The 18523-nt window shown below is 38.1% G+C and overlaps 1 protein-coding gene across 2 annotated transcripts in view; it reads left to right on the plus strand.

The window, feature by feature from the left end:
- Positions 1–13170, plus strand: part of ZBTB10 (zinc finger and BTB domain containing 10) — a 29184-nt gene extending 16014 nt beyond the window's left edge. Inside the window, exons 4-6 of one of the 2 annotated variants that reach the window (XM_035317961.1) lie at positions 5183–5356; positions 7481–7656; positions 10415–13170. In XM_035317961.1, the coding sequence (XP_035173852.1) occupies positions 5183–5356; positions 7481–7656; positions 10415–10720 (656 nt within the window). In that variant the 3' untranslated portion in view covers positions 10721–13170. The remainder of the gene's footprint in view (positions 1–5182; positions 5357–7480; positions 7657–10414) is intronic. The other variant, XM_035317962.1, reaches the window with a different exon arrangement.
- The last annotated feature ends 5353 nt before the right edge of the window (positions 13171–18523 follow it).

Raw genomic sequence — 18523 nt, forward strand, 5'->3', positions numbered from 1 at the left:
TGCACTCGAGACTGGCAAGGCAACACTTGAAATATTGTGCCCAGTTTAAGGCAGCTCAAGTCAGCAAACTGGAGGGAGTCCAGTGAAGGAGCACTTGTGGTTAGGGGGCTGGAGAAACGTGTTCAAGGAGAGGCTGAGAAACTGAATTTGTTCAGCATGAAGAAGCCTGAGGGGGGTCTACCTGCAGTCTTTGACCAATTTAAGGGGATTCTAGAGAAGATTAATCCAGCTGGTTTTCAGAGGTGCACAGTGAAAGGGCGAGAGTCTTGTCACAAGTTGCAGCAAGAGAAATTCCACATGTACAAGCTGTTGACCATGAAAGCAGTTGGGTTGGAGCAGATTGCTTGGAAGATTTATAAAATCTCCATCCTCGTGGGTATTTAACACTTGGTAAGGTTCAAAGCAACATATAATCCAGCTTTGAAGCTAGCCCTGCTGTGAGCTAGGTTGAACTAGGTGACCTTCAGAGGTTCCTACTGATCTCAGCTCTTCCTTGAGTGTGTTCCCTGAGACCAGTAGCTCCCCTCCACATAAATGATGTGGATGAGGATAGTTCTCACCCTCTCATGTTTCACTGTTGTTGCCTTTACTTGAGGTATCAGCAAACTGGCTTTGTGAGCAGTGACAGACTGAATGGCACCCCTTGGTGGAGGGCGTGGGGGGAGTTTTGGAGGGGGGGTAATGATAAGCAAGTTGTAAAAACAGATTATATATTTGGCAACAATTGCTGGTTATCTGGCAGGGTTAGTTGATGATAGTTTTGCCTCCATAGTCGAGGCAGTAAACCAGTTTTCATGAATGGGAGCTAGCAAAAATTAAGAGTTGGGAGTGGTACATGGAGTATTTGTAAGATTGCATTGGCAAAATATCTTAAGTTTGTCTGAGACTTGTGTTGCAAGAGGCAGTTGAGAAGTAATCTGCCTTGACCCCTTTTCAGAAGCAAGGTTAAAGATGTGAGTAATGCTCTGGGAACAAGCAGTACAATATATTTTCTTTCCTCTACCTTGCCAGTATGTAACTCTTGGCAGCACTGTTTTTTTTTTTTTTTCCTGTCACATTACTTAACATAAGCAACAAATCCAGCTCTCTAAGAACAAACCAGATTGTATCAGTAGATTACCAGTGCTCTCTTTATGATCCTTGAAAGCTCTGGCCTAATCGCTTATCTGATCTACTTTCTGGCTTCTTCTGAATTGATCTGAATAAGCAGTCAGCGTCAGAAAAGTTGGGGAAAAAAGCAGTCCTATTCCTTTTCTTCTTCCTTTGGCACTGTTTTTGGTGGTAATACGTATGAAGAAAACAGCATCTGAATTCTTTACAGGTAACTGTCTACTGTACAGCTTTGCACCCTTTCCCTTCCTGCACCCTGCTGCCTGTTCAGTGACCTGTTGAGCAGCTTCTATCATTGAGCTTCTCAATCTTTTCCCACTCCTTTCCTGAGGAGTCTCCTTTCCTTCCCAAAAATTCAGTGTATTTCTGGTTACAGAAAAAAACAATGTCCAACTAAGGATGTTCCTGCTCACATGTTCTTCATGGTGATGTTCCCCTACCTGTAGCCCTGAAAATTGAAATTCAGCATCTGACTTGTGGTTATCCTTTTGCCTGAGAAGGAGCACAAGTTAGAATGTAAAAGCCTTCCAAGAAGTTCTTCTGTTGTATAAAAGCCTGCACGACCACTTCATGGTATTGGCAACAGCCTTAATCTCTTCTCAGACTGTCATGGTGAGAGTTTTAATGCTGATAGTTAATCAGTGTGTGTTCTGTTTTATTATTGCTATTATTTTGGTTCATGGTTTGCTTTTTTTTTTTTAAAAAAAAAAAATCAGGTTGCTAAAAAAGCCTCTTCTCCACGCAGGGTGGAAGCATGAGTGGATGTTGGAGGCTAGCTGGCATTTGAGTGATTAATCTACTCTTATTTTAGGAATGAACAAAGCTGTAAAAAGCTATCCTTAGATTAGGGGAAAGCTGTGGTCAGATGTACTGGTCAGAAGATACAGAAGATTTTTGCTTCTAATTACCCCGGTTTTTGGCCTTTCTCACTACTGTGTGGATTCTGCTGTGCCCCCTCCTGCCTGGTCTGCCCCCACAGCTGTGTATGGAGTTGCTTTCAGTCTCCTGTCAAAATCACCTGGGGTTGTGTTACCTTGACAGGAACATCTTAGGTGGTGACTACAGCTGCAGATTTGAGAGGAGCCGTAACCTGGGTGGGAGGGCTGGGAGAAGAGGATGCTGCGAGCCCCTGGGGTTTGTGGCATCCTACACGTGGCTCAGCAGCAGTCGGGAGCTGGTGTGGCAGTCGGCTGCGTGCCCACCTTGGGGCAACTCCTGGAGCCTAGGCGCTGCGCTTCAGTTACGTGTAATTCATGTCTTCCCTGTGTGGATGAGCCGTGAGATGTTAAAAACTCATTTTTAGTGTTTTAAGCCTGTTAGATGTGTGCTCAATCTAGGAAGTAGGTTTTCTAGGTCAACAAATTATTTTGAGAAGGAATAAGCATTAGGTTTAATTATGATCTGCTTAATCCTGTGTTCTGCAGAGACTGAGATGTCTGTAGCAACCTCTTATCTCCTGTGGTATCTATACCAGTGTTCTTTCATGTTACAGCAGGTCTTCTCTTCAAATTGGAGGTAGACAGACTTAGAAGCTTTTTATCTGTACTAGACTACAGCTCTGAAGTCTCTTTGGCTCTGTGCCGGGCCTCATGCTAAGAGCTCGGTCTCCCGAGGGATTTGAGCTCCTGACTTCCCTCAAAGTTCGATGCCAGCTGTGAGTGTAGATGTTCCTCATGAAATTCCCTGTTCTCCTAGATCCGTAAGAACCATCAAAGTGACGGTGTTATGCATGTGCTTGGTGGAGCTTTTACTTATGGTCAGTCTTCATATGCTTATTTTGAAGGAGGTTGTGTGATACTGCCTGTACATAGCATATGCGTTACACCTCGAGCAGTCAAGGCCTTGGTCTGCTGATCTTGCAGGTCCTGCTAAGAAGGGAGGGGACGAGGACTGATTAAAATACTTTAATTGTTGCTCTTCCATTGTACAGCTAGAGACAGGACAGTTCTGTTGGGAGGGGGGGGGAATAAAACCATGGAGAAAAGGTCTAATGTTTTAAACAAATTACAAAAGGTATTTTGCTTTTCTCTTAGCTCCTGAAGTCTGCTTTAATTTGGAGGCTTTTAGCCTTGAAGTCATCATCTTAGCTTTTGCCCGGAGCTGTACAGCACTGCTTCCTCACTAATCCTCTCTCGCATATTACAGAAGGAAGGTTTGGTGCTCACCTCAAAGGAATGTGTAGTTGGCATGCCTATAGGGTATCTGTTCTATTGCTTGAGCTGTTGAGATGATGGCGTTGTGGGAGTATATAGCTTCCACTTAGTGTAAGGGCTTCTTACCTCTTTTGGACATAATGATGGCTATTGGAGTTTGTAGTTTAAAAGGTTTTTGTTAAAATGTTGTCCTCATTACTTTGTTTTTTTTTCTAAGGTGGAGGGAGGCTTAATCTTCCCTGCCCCTTCCCCCACCACCCCTTCTCTATGCCAAAATAGCTAGGTGGGTAAGTTAAAATACAGACATTTCTCTTACCTCGTCCATTCAAGCTGTGATTTTTAAACGCTCAGATAGATGGAATAGCTTTTTGCTTACTCTGTGTGGTTTGGCGGTCGCAACACAGTTTTGCTTATCCTTTGCCATTGTGTAAAGGATATGGCAGAATTCTGGGTTTCCTATTTGTTAATTTATGTCCTTTTGAACTGTCGTCTTCTCATGTTGCAGCTGCAACTGCTGCTGCCAACTGTAATACTGCTTGAGTGTTAAATAAAACTAATATCTATGCCTAATGCTGTAAGGATATATAATTTGTACTTTTCTCCAATAAAACGCTAAGTTATGAGTGTTTCAGTGTGCTTCTTATACTACTAGCTGTATGAAACTGTAGTTTACACTGAGAGAAGTTCCTTTCCCAGAAAAATCATTGGAATGGGCAGTATGGGGACAAGTGAAAAAGTCCTTGGACCATTAAAACCTACAGTCTCAGGGTAGAAAGTAAAAATAGATACATTTGCTGTGAAGTCCTTCTCAAGGTTTCTGACAGCAGTGATGTTGGGAATCCAGTGTGGTGAGGATCTCAGCACCATCCAGACAAATAAAAGGAAATCTGCCAGTTTCCATTGCAGTTTGTTTATTTAACAATTATGTGCCTGTGAGGAAAGTAATGGATTTATGAGTTCATGTTTTCCAGCAAACTCCTGTCTTGGGGACTGGGGTGGAAGATTGATTTGCTCTCTTGCCAGGAGAGTCTTTGACCTACAAATACAATTCTGTCAAATGCCTAGTGCAGTTTTCGGTGTACTATTTATAGTCCTTTTCTGTGTGATATATAATAGCGATCCTGTATTCACTCATGCAAATATTACTTGTTACAAAAATGTAGAATTAAAACAAGCAAATATCTTTTTCTTTTCAAGGCATTGTTTGCTTCTGACTAATTTTCTTCTTTTAAAAGGGGTAAAAAAGCTACAAAGGCCATACAAACTGCAGGAAGAGCTGTCTAAAGACCAAATGTAAACACACAAACTGGTGTTTCAAGCTGGTATATTTCTAGTAATTATGGTCTCTTGAATTGATGTGGTTATAGAGCAATGGGGGGTGATTATTCAAAAAAGGATTTAGACATAGCTGTAGGATACTTTGTATAAATAGAGGTATGTAAAACACTTTATATACCACTGAGATAGTTTAAAGCAATAAAGCAAATCACACCTGTAGTAGAAAACGTGTTCATCAGTACCAGCTAGCAGACTGCCTATGGTAGGCCAGATGGAATCACTGCACTTAGTATTTCTAAAGAGAAACCACTGGAAAACTTTTTAGCACTGGTATGATGATAGCGAGGGAATAAATATCCTTACCATAAAAGTTCCTATGGTCTGAAAAAGGCTTTGAATTTTTCTGAGGTTGGGGTTGAAAAAATGATGCCATGGAGAGCAAGGCAAAGATCTAATTTAATTTAAAACAGGAACACAGCTTCCTTCATTTCAGTTTTGAAGATCATGGGAAAGAAGCTTATAACCATTACCATTTTAAGATTTTAAACTTTTTCGTTGCTGTTCAAGAAAGATGCATATTTTAAGATACAAACTGACTGATTAGAAGGAGGGAAGCTGAAGTAATACTGTGTCTGTAATAGGTACTTCAAGTGACTTCAAGTATGGACTGCTGCCGGGTACTTCAAGTGACTTCAAGTACGGATTGCTGCCGGGTACTTCAAGTGACTTCAAGTACGGATTGCTGCCGGGTACTTCAAGTGACTTCAAGTATGGACTGCTGCCAGAATCTTGGCCAAAAGAAGCTTGGGAAAATGGCAAGTATATCTGATACAGAGCAGGTTGTTTTTTGTTGCTGATAGGAGTTCTTGTGTGTCACTGCAGGTAATATTTTATTAACTTCCATAGAGATTTATTAGATTGTGTGTTTACATAATCTTCTCCCACTTCATTTGTCCTTTTGCATAATGTAAATAAGACTACTTCTTTGGAGTGTGCGAGAGAGAGGAATTCAAACACAGGAAAGTTAAAACAGAACATGACCTATATTGACTCTTGTATTGTGCCTGAATATGAAGGAAGGTACCTGAAGTCTTTAGTTGTCTGATAGCTTTTTTGTAAGCTAGCTACAGATTAAGTAGGCTTTAAAATTGAACACTTATTTAACTTTGTATCTTTGTTTATAATTTTAAAAGTAGATCTCTGCATACTTCTTAATATAAAAAAAAAATCTAAGTCACAATAATCGCTCTGAGTACAATACAGACATAACTTAAGCCCTCTTCAGTCAACTTTGTGGTGTGTAGCCTACCCTTTCGCAGCTTGCCTGTCCTATTTATTCAAGTGAGCAATTACCTATAATATATTTTCTGTCTGAAAACATTTGGAATGTACCAAAAAAACACCACATCTTAAGCTGTTATTGCTAGATCATCAAAATTTGCAGTCTTTAGTTTAAAAAAAAAAAAAAAAAAGAGGACCTTGAGCATGCATAAGACTGGGTAACACTAATTCCTGCCTCTGTACAACTTTGAGATATTACTGGTATGTGGTTTATGGTTTACTTCAGATATTTTTGGTTTTACAATGGAAGAAACTGGGTCATCAGAAGGTGAAACTCACTAGTGGGTAAGGGATTCAAACTCAGGTCTTTTGAGGTCTGCCTGTTGTTAGGCTGTTAAGTTTCCATACATCTTACAGCCCTGATGTCTGTGTGTCTGTCTGTCGTACCTCTGAAGTATATAAAACTATAATTCAAACCCCTTTTCGAACTTCTTTTTTTTCTATGTAACCCATATTATATGACATCATGGTGACATGCAGCTTGCATGGGTGCTCAGATACAACACGACAAATATTTGAATGCTAGCAAAATTCCACATTATGTGGAAGTTAATTTTTGAAGCTTTTTAAGTGGGAGGTATTATCTTAGAGGTGTGCACATAACAGACTAGTTCTGCTTTCTTCCTGCCACCTTGAAAGTCAGAAACTCTCGTACGTAGTCACGTGGCAGTAGAGCTTTTTGCATGCTTCCTTTGTAGATGGTTGCAATCATGTTCATAAATTCTTATCTCACCTTTCTCAAAATCTTTGTATTCCTGTGTGGCCATCTTCATAACTGTCGCAGCATCCTGTGCCTTTGTATCTCATATAGCAAAAGGCAGCTGTAGCAAACCTTGGTTTTACAGATAACCTTTGAGCAAGCTGTGTTGTCCCTGGTCCAAGCGATGTTAATAGCTCTCTTTTTCAGAAGAAAGAACTGGGATATTGCTAATTCCAGAAGTTTTTTATGCTCTATTTCTTCTGCCATTAGACTGAATTAGATTTTGGGGAGAGGCTAAGTAAGTTCTAGCAGCATAGTTATGTAAACCAGTATCTTACCCTTTTTGCTATTCAGGAATTATGCTACCTTTTACTATCCTCTTTTTTTTTTTTTCAATATTCATTCTTGGCTTGGTTATACTTTTTTTTTTTTTTCCTTTGATATAGATTCAGATCTTAGGGCGGGCACTTCTTGCACTTAGTTCTAAATAAATTATTGGGAGAGAAGATCATAACTTCCTAAATGTCACAGCTACAGCGTTTCTAATCTTGAGTAAAGTGTTTTCTGGTATAGATGACTTCTGGGAAGTGGAATACTGTTAACTTGTAGTTAACTCACTGACTCATGAAATAATAATACTTATTCAAAGAATTAATCTGTACTCCCGTACTTAAAATTCCTTGTTTACAGTTAGGTATTTTTCTAGCAAGATCATACGTGCTGGACCCACCGGTAGTTGTGGTTTTCTGCAGGCAGGCATTGTTCTGATTTGGCTGATGAAAAGTCACGTGGGTGCTTTATTGTTTTGGCACCTGCTTATTTTTGTGCACCAGGCAGAACATATTGAAATAATCTTGTGTTTCATCATCTTTTCTCCTGATGGCTTATTTTCTTGTAGGCGATTCCTCTGCTTTAATCATGAACAAGTTGAAGTGTCCACACTGTAATTATGTAGCCAAATACAGAAGAACACTAAAGAGACACTTGCTCATTCACACAGGCGTGAGATCATTCAGTTGTGACATCTGTGGGAAGCTGTTTACTCGAAGAGAGCACGTAAAGAGACATTCCTTGGTAGGTAACGTGTGTGTGTGTGATGCACATGTACAAGTGGGGTCGTCATTACATTGTGACAAATGTAAAACTGTTTTATATTAATCTAAAATGGATGAAGATAAATGTCTGTGTCATAACTGCCTCTTATATTCTTATTCCATGCAGTAAGTGCATACAGTAGAATGCAGTACCAATTAAGACAGTCTCTAGAATTCTGATAGATAATTTCATGGTTACTTTGAAAGGAACATGAGAGTTGCAGGATATGTAAGTATCCTGTAGATAATGAAAGGAAATTTTGCTCTAGTGTTAAAGCAGTAGAATAGCACATCTGCATATTCTGTAATGTTGCACTGCCATTTTTTGTGAGGACACCCTGTTAATCAAGAATTGCACATCTTGGGGTAGTTCTGAAATACTTGACAACTAGACAATGCTATAGAGTATGATGTCCTTTAAGATTTAGGTTAGAATGAAAAGTACGTGAGATACAGACAGTAAATAACTATCCTTCTGAAGTGACATTCTACAAGTACCATCTACTCAACAGTTGAGCTTACCCTTTCCTTTGCCTGTTGCATAATTGGGAATTGATTTGAATACTACTTATCTGAAGGTTCAGAGAGCCTATTATCTGTCTTGGGTATGTCGCAGGTACTTTCTAGTCTGTAAGAAAACAGGTGAGATTTCATTCTAGTAATTACTGTATAAAATCCAAGGTGTGTTTTAGGGGAGTAACACAAGTAAGATCATATTGGTAGTGAGAAGGTCATAGCATTTCTCCAAGCTGTGATCTCAAATAAAACAAAACAACAACAACAAACTCATTTTGCACATACTCAAAATAGGCTACTACATGGAATAGTGTAATTTGGGCTTTTTCTCCATTTTGATGTCTTTCTTCAGTCCTTTGAGAATCAGTGGGTCAGCTTATGAAGCTTTTCCACAAAGTCTGTGTAGCTTCCTTGCTTTTGCCCTGTGGTTCCTGAGTAGAAAATGTGGTTGTGAGCTTTCAGGTTTTCATGTGGATGCAGTAAAGAGCTGTTGGGGCAAGTCATCTTAACTTTCCTTTCTGTTCAGTGCTGTCATAAAATAGACTTTCTGTTAGCCAGTAACATTTTCAAAAGTAAATGATAATGGGAGTCATATAAGAAGGTAATTCTAGATGATGCTTAAGACCACTGTAGTAATCTTCAGTTTTCCTTAAACTGTTGTACAGGTAGGCAAGGCATATGTTAACAGTTCCTAAGTAAATTTTAGAACTACCATCTTTCTTACATTCTGCTTGACTCCTCTCACTTTAAATGCACCTTCCCAGCCTGAATCTGCTCCCTCTCATCCTGCTGGTATGGGCCACTTGGTGAAGGCTTAGATGCTTGAAGGGACAGGAGTACCCTATGATGTTATTGAGTCTGAAGGACACTGTTCTGTATAGCATGTGTAGGTGGCTGCAGTGATGGACGTGGCATTTTTTCTTCCTGGGCAGAGGAAGTAAGGCTGTTACTGCCTTATTGGTGGTGATGCCATGTGCCCCAGGATCTAATCTGCTTCCTCCTGCAGAAGGTACCAACAGTAGGTTGTAGTTGTTGTACCAGGGTAAGTAGAGTTGGACTTAAGGTTTCTGTCCTGTCATATCTGACCAGTTTTTTAAACTGAAGAAGTTTTACATCCAGGAAATAAGGTGAAGTCAGACAAAGCGAAAATCACTATAAAATGAGCTCAGTTCAGCTCTGCTGATGGATTAGGAAAACCTTTTTTTTTTTTTTTTTTTTTTTTAAGGAACACCTCAGACATGTTTTGCATTGTGTGAAACGGTATCATAACAAGCCAATGTGCTGGGGAAAAGAAGAAGAAAAAGAAAAACTTGTATCAACTGTACAGATTAAGAGGGACTGAAGGGAACTGATTTGTATCTTGACCTTGCTTTTTTTCCTCATCTGGGTGGTACTTTCTCTTTTATATGAAAGAGAAACTTTTTCAACATGACCTCAAATGGCACATAATGGTAACCTGCTGTATGGACACCAGATACAAGAAAAAAGCCTTCAACTTCGTTTTTTTTCCAAGACAATAACTATTGTTTATTGTTGCCCAAATGAGTTACTTGTAAGGGTGACATGAATTCATTTCTCCCTGTTCTTAAAATGTGTAACAGCAACTACTCTGTTAGAATTGCATTATTGGCTACATATTAAAACTTAGGTTTAGTTGAGGTAGTCGATAGTGGTCTTCTAACTTTGCACGCAGGCTCACTTAACGTCAAGGACAGAAAACTCAAATGGGAGTGAAAAGAAGTTGTCGGCTTTGGTTTTGCTTGGCTGGCTTGGGGTTGGGGGGTGTAAATGGGGGATCTTAATCTTTCAATTCAGACAGAATTTAAATTCGTGCTTGTTTATATTTTTTTCTAGGGCTTAATATTGTAATGGCAATTTTCTAAATGAGCAGCGTGTCATGATACTGAGTGCAACATAAGCACTTGTACTTGTTCTTAGTGCCATTTGGTGTCTTGGTCTGAACAGTGAGAGTCGTAAAATGAACACTCACCTGCTTACTGGACAGGCAGCTATTCAGCTACCCGCTGAGCAGTAAGGAGGTGACTTAGTTGTGGGAATAGCCGATGTAGTGAGAATGGATCTCTAGCACTGCTCTTCCTCTGAACAGTGTTGAGGTGATAAAAATGTTTTTTGTTAGTAATTAGTACTAGAATACTACTATTAATATATACAAGCACAATCTGATGTCCATATTTTCACCTTGTAATCTTTCTCTTCCATAGGTGCATAAAAAGGATAAAAAGTATAAATGTATGGTGTGTAAGAAGATCTTTATGCTAGCAGCCAGCGTTGGAATAAGACATGGATCTCGACGCTATGGAGTTTGTGTAGACTGTGCAGATAAATCTCAGCCTGGAGGGCAAGAGGGAGCAGACCAGGTGCAGGACACAGATTTCCCTAGGGATGAAGAATACGAGGAAAATGAAGTGGGAGAAGGTGATGAGGAGCTTGGTGATGATGTAGAAGAACAGAATGACCAGTCTCGATGGGATGAATCTGGGGAAGTTTGTATGCCTTTAGATGACTGACGAGAGCATATGGCTTCAGGGTGCCGGAAATGGACGCTATATGGATTGACTATTTGAATTTCTGGACTGAAGGCTCGTGAAATATGGTACAGGCTGGATGGTAGTTATGTTGCTGTGAAAAATGTAGGGTCAAAGCCTTATAGCAAAAAAGGATTATTAATTTTTTTATGATATTTGCACAGGACTGTACAGCATACAACCATTTGGTTGAATTATACAGAGTCCTCACATCTACAGTCAGTTATCAAAAGAAAAATGTATTTTTTATTATTTATAGGATATAGCTACTTGGGTCCTATTCAGACATAGTAGTAACTGTACTTATGTTACACATTCATGTATCCGTTGACATGAATGAAGAAAATTGCAACTTGGTATGGAAATACAAAGACAGCTTCCCCAAATCCACTCATACTTTATTAATGAACCAGTGAAGATAATTTGGGATAGTGGCTTTGTTCCCACAAGCATGTCTTTGCCATACAAACCTTACCTCTCCCGTACTCCGATAGGTGAAAGCCAATTCCTTAAATATGCATCACGGATAATGCCAACACCTTATTGAAATTTGGTTTTAAAACATTTGGCTCTAAGCCAGCAGGTGGTACAGGTGATAAGCACTGGAGATGTTAATGATGGCATTAATTTAGAGTCTGTTTCTTCACAATTTTGAATTTTCAAGAAAGTTGCTATTGACTTATCAGTTCCAAAATAATCTTGCAGAAGAAATGACCAATGATTAATTTAATAGACTGATCAGAGCATGGGTAACTCTTCTGCCACTTAGTCAAAAGAGATAGTCATGCTAAAAAGTACCTGATGTAATAAAGCTTCCTTTTCCCTCTAAGGTTCCCCTCACTCCCCAGACCTTTTGACTCCCCTGCTGTATACCTCAGTCCCACAAAATGAAAATACAAGAAATGGAGAAAGTGTCATATTAAACAACTTTTTGGTATATAATTTCTTGTCCGCTTTTTGGCTAGTTTATGTGATGTAAATTGGACACTAGGCTATTGTGCCCATCGTCTGTCATTAAAATGAACACAAACTATTTTTTATTCTTTTGTATTTAATGGGATATTGCTAGCGTTTAATATAAATCAATTACATTTAACTTGTTGACTTAATTTGCTGGATTTTTTTTAAAGAAAACAAAACAAAGTCCAAAGCAAAATAATGCTCTTTGAGTTGTATTTTTCAGGATGATATGCTCCCTATACTCTTTGTTTCAAATTTTCTATGAGGCATTCAAACTTGAATTTTTGTAGCCACGTGGATTTTTTTTTTCCTTAAGCTCGTAATATTGTACCAATGATTTCAGGCCTCTTTCACAGGGAGGGGAGGGCATTACATCTTTATCTTAAACTCTTCGGTGTTGTCTAGAGTAAGGCAAATGAATCCAGGCAATCATTGGAACAATACATCTGATGTGCTGTTATGTCACAACGAGTAAATATGCAGAGCATTTATCATAACACATAGCTAGGCCAGTGTGACAGTACTGTATAAAAACCAATCGAGGGTCACCATATTCTTCAGCTTTGTTTAATTTTAAAATAAGTATATTTTTTTTCCTATTTTATATCAGGTAACTAAATTATGCTAGTTGTGTGGATAACTTTGAACTATGCTTTGACGGACAGAATCTTAATGGTGCTCCATCTGATCAAAGTTGGTATGTATTTAAAGAGACAAGCTTTACTGTTGTCCTTTACATCAGTAGAACAGTAACATAATGTTAAGACGTTGTTTTTGCTGATTGAAGCTGAGATAAGTTTGAACTACAGTTATATGGGAATTAAAATACTTTTTTATCATCAATTTGTTTCATTGTTAGTTTCCACATTATTGTAAACCTGACAAATGATTAGTTTTTTGGGGGTGGGGTGGGTGGGTGGGGTGCCTTTTATTTTTTTTTTTACACTGAAGAATACATCTTATTCTCATTGTTCTAGACTGAAATGAGTAATGTGTAATTCTGGTGGGGTCCAAAGTAGAAATTAGTTGGGCAAAGATGATATGAATGAAAAAGTATTTTAAACGTTAAAGTAATGTTCTGCTTTGTGAATATGTAAGTATAGCATAAAGATTTTTCCATCCCATTTATCCCCTTTAAAACCATAGTTTACAATTGGTAGATCTGTCTATATATATAAATATATATATATATATGAAATTCACCTAAATCTGCTTTATTAGAATACTGCTCACTTAATGCTTAGAAACTGGACCTGGCTCTACACTCTTAATGTATCTTCCTTTTGTTTTTGTTTATTTTGTTTGTTTTCATTTGTTTTTTATTTTTTTTCCCTTGAGGTATGAACTTTTTCTCTTGGAACTGAATCTTCTTTTACTACTTAAATCATTTATGTATATCTGGTAAATTATGACCAAATTTGTTGTTAGACTGCATACAGTAAATTGAAATATACACTTGGTACACTACAGAATTGTTGTGCTTTTATTCTGGTTACCTTTGGAAAAGCAGGATTTATTAGAAATCAGTGTTATTTATAAGTATTTTATTCACTGGCCTTAATATACTGTTGCATTGAGACAATCATTGTTTCCTTGGTAATGTTTAACTGCTTGCCTTTAGAAGCTGCATGTAATTGCTCTTGGTAGGGCTGGAGGGAGAGGGATGACTACTCAAATGTGATGCTAGCTCTTCAGGAAATGGTGTGAAATAATTGAATGGAGATGCACTCTTCTCATGCTGGAGAAAAGGAATTTGGTTGCTATCTGCTGTCTTGATTTTTTTGATCTGTTTGTTCAGATGCTATTTTAAATGTGTTACTTTGATTGGGGAGCTCTAAATTAATATATGAATTTCCTAATAGTTACCTTAAAGGGGATAGCTCAAATTTCTTTACTGGTATAAAAAGTAGGAAGAAATTTGTTTGCACTTGAAATCATCTTCCTCTTAAGAAATGCTGGAGCTATGCTGTAGTAAATATGACAATTTTAAAATTAGAAGAAAAAGGGTAGTGCCCTGATACTGTCTCCTGTATCAAATTAAACCATCTAGAAAGATACCTAGTTTTGCTTGTTGTCTTCTGATGAAATACTTTTCAAACCAAACACGAGAGTCGCTTGTCTGGGGCAACACCATACAATAGCAGCTTCCTGAAAAGAATCACGCATGTTAAAGACAGACAGATGCAGAATTCTTGTGTTAGGATTCCCCCCTTTCTGTGGCTGTTCTGTTGTAAAGAAACACTATGGAGAAGGTGGGTCTTCTCGGTTTTGTACTGGTGATTGTCTTCTAGAAAGAAATGCGCAGAGCACTTTGTGGCAGGAAGTCATGATGCAAGACCGAATGAAATCACTAAGTAAATTCACCTTGATTAGAAGTCCCTGTCAAAGTAGGTATAATTGAAGGAAACAGCTTAAAAATGTGTCTTATGCCGATGTGGAATTAGTTACTACAAGCATTTTCCAGTTGTAATATCAGACGCAGCCTGCAGGCAAAATGGATTTTCTTTCAATTGCATGTAACATTTGTATATTTAAATTAACAAACAGATCTTCTAGTAAAAAAAAAAACAAAAACTGAAGTGAAAACAGTTTTGAAAGCTGAAGATGATGCTTGTTTGCCAGTACTGTGATGCCCCCCAAGAAACAGTAGTTAAAATTATTGGTCCTAATAAGTACATTGTTACTTTGCAGATGCATATACTTCTGCCAGTGCACGGTTTTGAGCTCCTTATTGTCTGTCCCCGTTTCCTTCTGAAATGAGTGAGCATTATCAGGTGAAAAAAACTTCGGGGCCAGGACACTGGAATCTGAATGGCTTCTAGTAGTGTTGTTCACTACAGTAATTCTGATTAGCAGAAGATGTGTTCTTTGCCTAGCTTTAAGTTGATGTGGCTTTTAATTTATTCCTTTAATACAGACAATCTCTCTGGTTTACTTTTCTTGAAGTTTTTTTCCTCACTTTTCCTGTTTTTGCAGCTTGCTAACACAAGTTTCCCATCTATAATATTTGTGTAGTGTGCTGACTCTGTGCAGATGCAGAGTTGTCTTCACAAGACTGTACATTATTGGGTGGTCCTTTTTACTTTTTTTGTATTTAAATGGCTGTGGAAACTAATGTGAAATATGAAAAGATAATTGACACCTACCTCCTCATCCCCCTTTGAAAAACTTGCCATGCTAAAAGAAAATGATAGAGAAATGTTGAATGTAATGTGATAAGAAAAAGGCTCTTGGATTTGAGCTGAGTAGCATCATTCAGTTATTTAAGATGCACAATTTGGTGACAGCCTTCTGATGAAGAAGTTATGCAAGAAACCCCATTTTGATTTTGTTGTCTCCACAATATGGTTTAGGCTCTGCAGCAGTAGTACCATTGAGTAGTTTTTCTGGAGGTGCTTACCATATACTCTAGCCCTAGTATCCTTCCTCGCTATAGATGTAATCTGTTACCAATTTTTTATTTGATAAATGTACTCCTTAGAACTGAGACTTGCCTTATTTGTGATTTAATAGCACGTTACTGAGTTTCACTAAATAGTATGGTACGGGTTAAATACCGACACAACGGATAAAAAGAAATAAGTTGATTTTCATAAAACTTTCAACGAACCTGTAATGAAATAAGCCTTTCTGTAACAAAGAAGATGTAGGCTTGAAATACAGGGGCAGGAGCATTGGTGAGCCAGATACTTTGAGGTGTTGAAGATCATCTATGTCATTCACGATGTTTTTTTAAATGCTTTGTGTTTATGTATTATCAGAAGGATATGACAAAAAAGAAAAAAAAGAAAATTAGCTTAAGTACTTTGTATTTAGCATTATTGGAATTGGAATCAAATGTTTAAATTAAGCTAGACATAATATTTTGCTCACCTGAATTGGTTTGGATTAGCAGCTTCAGAATGCAGACATAAATACCTTCACACATATCCATACGTAAACAATTCCAAGAATTTTGGTAGTTTGTGCACCAGTTTTTAACTTACACTGCAAATAAATTTTAAAAATAACTATTTCATTCCATCTATTTTTTCTGTTTCCTGCCTACTCACCCTCCGCAAGTGGATGCAGAAAGACTTCTTTGGATGTGTAAGTGTTAATGTAAAATTATTTCCTGCAAATGACTTAATCTCTGCTTCAGACATACAGAATTTAAGGTTACAGATTAAACTTAATTCATAATAAGGCAAATCATTTTTAGGTAACTAATAGGCATGTACCAAAATCCTGAAACGTGTCTATCTAAAACTGGATTTTAGACAAACTTCAGCTCAATGTTGAAAAGATCTCTTAAGGGATGCCTTAGACATAATCTGATGCATACTGAAAAGGTTGGCCCCCTTCAGAAATGATCATTCTGCGTGTGCCTAAAACCTTTGCCATGATGTTTTGTTTCTTCTTTCCAGCCCCACCAAGCTCAGGTGATTGGAAAAAGTACTTTCACATACATTTCTCAAAAGCTTCTAGGGTGACTACTGCTGGATGTGTTTGAACTGATGCTTTTCCTTCTGTCATCTTTCTAAATCAATTTTACCTTCGTTGGGTTATGCTCAAGTGGATTCCTTCAGTTGTTCAGAAAGTGATCAGCCCTTTGTCAGTTCTTCAAGGACTTCAGAATTTCAGCATTTTTTTTTTGCCCTCTAGAGAAAATGTTAAGTTCTGTGTCCTGGATAGAGAAATCTGCTTGCACTTCTTGACTTGGATGCTGGGGTTTTAGGAGGGCTCTCTGATGAGCTTTTCCTATTAGCTCGCTCTGTACAGCTTTCTATCTGATATGCAGAGAAGATGTGTAACAAAATTACAGGGAAAAATAGCTCTGGTTTGGGGTTTGGTTTGGGTTACTGGAAAGTAACTTGTAGGCCATTAAACAAACTTCTGCATTACTTCTAAAGCCTGAATGGTGTTTTCCAGGGAATTGCTTTAAGCTTTGAATATATTTTTCAACTTTGGAATTAAGTGCTATGTAATAATGTGAAGCTATGTAATAATGTGAAGTTTTCTTGTTAAATTTGTGTAGACTGTTTTGCATAAGTATGTGAGGAAAATACACTAGGTGACCCTTGTGTACTAGGTGACCCTGCCTGGCAGGGGGCTTGGACCAGATGATCCCTTCCAACCTCAGGCATCCTGTGATTGTGTGAAAAGAGCTTCAGATTCAACACAATATCATTAACTTTGTAGTTCTAGCTAGAAAGGAGTATCAGGAAAATAAATGTGAAGATTCAGCAAATTCAATCACTTTTGATAGGAATTAAAATCAGGATAGCAAGCACCAGTGGAAGACGAACTGCAAAGTGTGTAGTAAGATCGTGGAAAGAGTCGGTGCTGAGTGAAATGGTCACTAGCAGCTTTCTTAATGGACATAAAGTCTAGCTGCATTCATCAAGGACAGGAAAAGATGCCTATCTTTGCAGCATGGTTGGATTAATGTTGCTGTAAAACTCTTAACTTTTTAAATGCTGACCTCTGAAAAGGATAGATTTTTACGTGAAATTTTTAAGCAGTCGACCTTGTTTTGGCCCTCTACCTTGGAAACACCTAAAGGACTGGCTGCTAAGAGTTACTAAAACTTGTGCTGAGAAACAGCCCAACTTACTTTCAAATCAAACTAAGAGTTTTTTTTGTTTTGTTTTGTTTTGTTTTTTCTTGAGAATGTGAGTGATTGTCATCTTAAAGTCTTTTTTTTCCAAATTCATACAGTAGAGGCATAATACTGTTCATTCAAAGATTCACTCTAAGATTTTTATTGAGACTGAATGCCAAAACTGTCAACTTCTAAACCTTATGTTTTTCAAGGAGAAGTTGTAGCATTAATATTGGCGCTGCATTTGCTTCAAGGTACTATTTGTATGGAGAAAACTTATTTCAGACAACTTAGTCTTTATATGCACAGAGTGAAATGGAAAATGTATAATTTTCATGTTCAGATGCAAGAAGCATTTTGTCATTTCAGCGATTTGTTAGAACCAGAAAACATCATAAGAGGAGCGAGATGTGATTAATGTTTCTTATCCTTAAAATGCCTCCAGCTTGGAAGGCTCGCCTGTTACCAGGCAGTGTGCGCTGCATCCTCCCAGGATACTGTCTCCTGAGGTTCCGGAGCATTTGAACAAGCCTCAAGTTCCTCCTTCTGGGAATAGATTGGAAAATAGTACAGTGAAGAAGTGTGTCATGAGAGGAATCCTACCTGGGGATGTTTTTTCTTGTTTCTAATTGCTGAAATTCAGGAAGAAAGTTTCTGAAGCACTACTTTAATTGAAAGATTCTTTAAGTAACTATTTTGTTATGGAATGTTAATTTGATGAGTGACCTGCATGTGCTCTTTGAGTGTTGTCATAACTTTCTCTGTAAGTTATTCTCTGCATGGACTTGAAAAATTAGACTGTTGAGGTCATAGGGTATAATATTAATATGTCTATGCAGACAGCACATGTCATCTTCTTGCCCAGAAATGTAGGTAATTGGAAAAGGGGCTGGAAGGTTTATCCTTAATTTCTGAGTAACTGTAACTTAGGGAGACACTTGCCTTTAAAACTTAATTAGACTTGTTATGCCAAGATGTTTATAAACTGCATGAAATATATAACATTAACGAGGAAGTTTGCAAAAGTTACCATTGCCATGTTTAACTGTATTTCTTCCAAATCTACTGGAGTTTTAACCTCGAGGTCATTTTTGCCTTCATTCCTCTAACGTAATATGCAACTTCATAGCATCTACACACATCTTAGAAACAGCATGGTATGAATATGTGAAGTTCACAAAGCAGCTGTGAATAACTTCCCGGGGGGGGGGGGGGGGGGGGGGGGGGGGGGGGGGGGGGGG

Source organism: Oxyura jamaicensis, chromosome 2 (assembly GCF_011077185.1).
Source record: "Oxyura jamaicensis isolate SHBP4307 breed ruddy duck chromosome 2, BPBGC_Ojam_1.0, whole genome shotgun sequence".
NCBI lineage: Eukaryota > Metazoa > Chordata > Aves > Anseriformes > Anatidae > Oxyura > Oxyura jamaicensis.